Below are 1528 nucleotides of genomic sequence, written 5' to 3' on the forward strand. Positions count from 1 at the left end.
TTCCTTTTGACTTTTGTGAAATATTACTCCTGGAACAGAGGCAAAAAGAGCAACAGCCCAAGTGACAGTGCTGGTGAGGATGCCATAGGTAACTGTCCTGGCTTTTAAAGCAAACACTGCATGCACTATGGCCAGATACCTGTCTATGGTCAACAGGATTATGAAAAAGATCCCGCTGTAGAAGCCAAGGAGGTAGACACCTGAGAGAATTCTGCAGAGTGCGTCTCCAAAAATCCACTCCTGGGCAGCATAATAAGCCCAAAAAGGGAGGGAAAAAATAAACAGCAAATCAGAAATTGCCAAATTGAGCAGGTAGATGTCAGTCATGCTCTTCAATCGCTTATATTTTACCAGGATAAGGACAACGAGCATGTTGCCCATGAGGCCGAATATCACCACCAAAGAGTAAAGCGGCGGCAAAAATTTYGCTGCAAAGTTCTTTTCTTCAATATTCGTGCATGCTGTTGCACCACTGTAGTCAAATTCTGTTGTCAGTAGAAAGCTGTCTGAGTCAGTGGTGTAGTTTTCCAGCATGTGTTCATCTAGAAAGGAAGAAAAGGATGTTTAATGGCARGAAACTCCATAGCCTTGCATTGAAGGGAATGAAACCCATTGCTGCCCTCATCTAGATTACTTCTGCCTCTTGAGCATATAAACCTTGCTGATGCTAAGGTCTAGAAGAAAATAAAGTTGCAGAGCACACACACGCACACACACATACATCTCTATAGCTATGAAGTCAGGTTGCTGCATGTTGGAAGTGTGCTACATGCCATTTTCCACATGTACTCTGTATGGTCCGTTTTTCCTCCTCAGGAGAGCGTGTCAGGCTTTGGACTCAGCTGGAAGCAGAGGAATGATGAGTTTAACACTAGCAGTGGTTAGTTTGGGGCCGTTGTGCTCAACAGTGGCTTTCAGAAGGGCCAGAGAGAGACAGGAAGGGGAAAGCACAGCAGCTGGCATGCAGCGTGTGGCTGCGCTTCTCCTCAGCAGCCCAGCCACATTCACGTCGTGCAGCCCACACTGCAGCCCTCACCCAAGGAGGGCCGGGCACTGGCAAAGGCACTCTGGCACGGGTAAAACCTAACTGACTGCTGGGTTGTTCATGCCGTACTGAGAGCCTTAATGTCAGTGGGAATGGGGTTGCTGGTGGTGTAGAAACGATCTTGCTGCAGCACCAAGAATACTCACCCAGTGAATCTGCCATTCTGGCTACTGCAGAGCAGGCAAGTAGACAGTGTTGATCTGGGATAAAAAGGCAAATGTTGTGTTCTTTACACAGTTCAGGTCAGATGTGGGCCATGAAAACGTGCTGCTTTTAGGTATCTGTGGAATGAAAATAGGTCGCAGTCATGTCCTCTGGGAAAGACACTGGACGCGTTGTTCAGCTGATGACCTGCATGGAAATTCACAATTGAAAGAACAGATAGGCAGACAGCTTCTAAAATAGCATAAAAGATTTCTATTTCTGTCAGCGTGGACTATAAATCTTCTGTGAAAGAAAAGGAAAAAGAGGTAGTGCATTTTT

At 46.1% G+C, this 1528-nt stretch overlaps 1 protein-coding gene across 1 annotated transcript; it reads right to left on the reverse strand.

Annotated features, from left to right (window-relative positions):
- Positions 1-6: 6 nt before the first annotated feature.
- LOC112968455 (C-C chemokine receptor type 5-like) lies at positions 7-1480 on the reverse strand (the record flags this gene model as incomplete). The annotated part of the gene is made up of 2 exons (XM_026070727.1): positions 1192-1480; positions 7-542 (listed from the first exon to the last, which is right to left on the reverse strand). Coding segments are annotated over exons 1-2 (552 nt in total), but the record flags the coding sequence as incomplete, so codon positions are not given.
- Positions 1481-1528: the final 48 nt, after the last annotated feature.

The sequence above is a fragment of the Apteryx rowi genome, unplaced genomic scaffold, assembly GCF_003343035.1.
Source record: "Apteryx rowi isolate R43461 unplaced genomic scaffold, aptRow1 scaffold_3178, whole genome shotgun sequence".
NCBI lineage: Eukaryota > Metazoa > Chordata > Aves > Apterygiformes > Apterygidae > Apteryx > Apteryx rowi.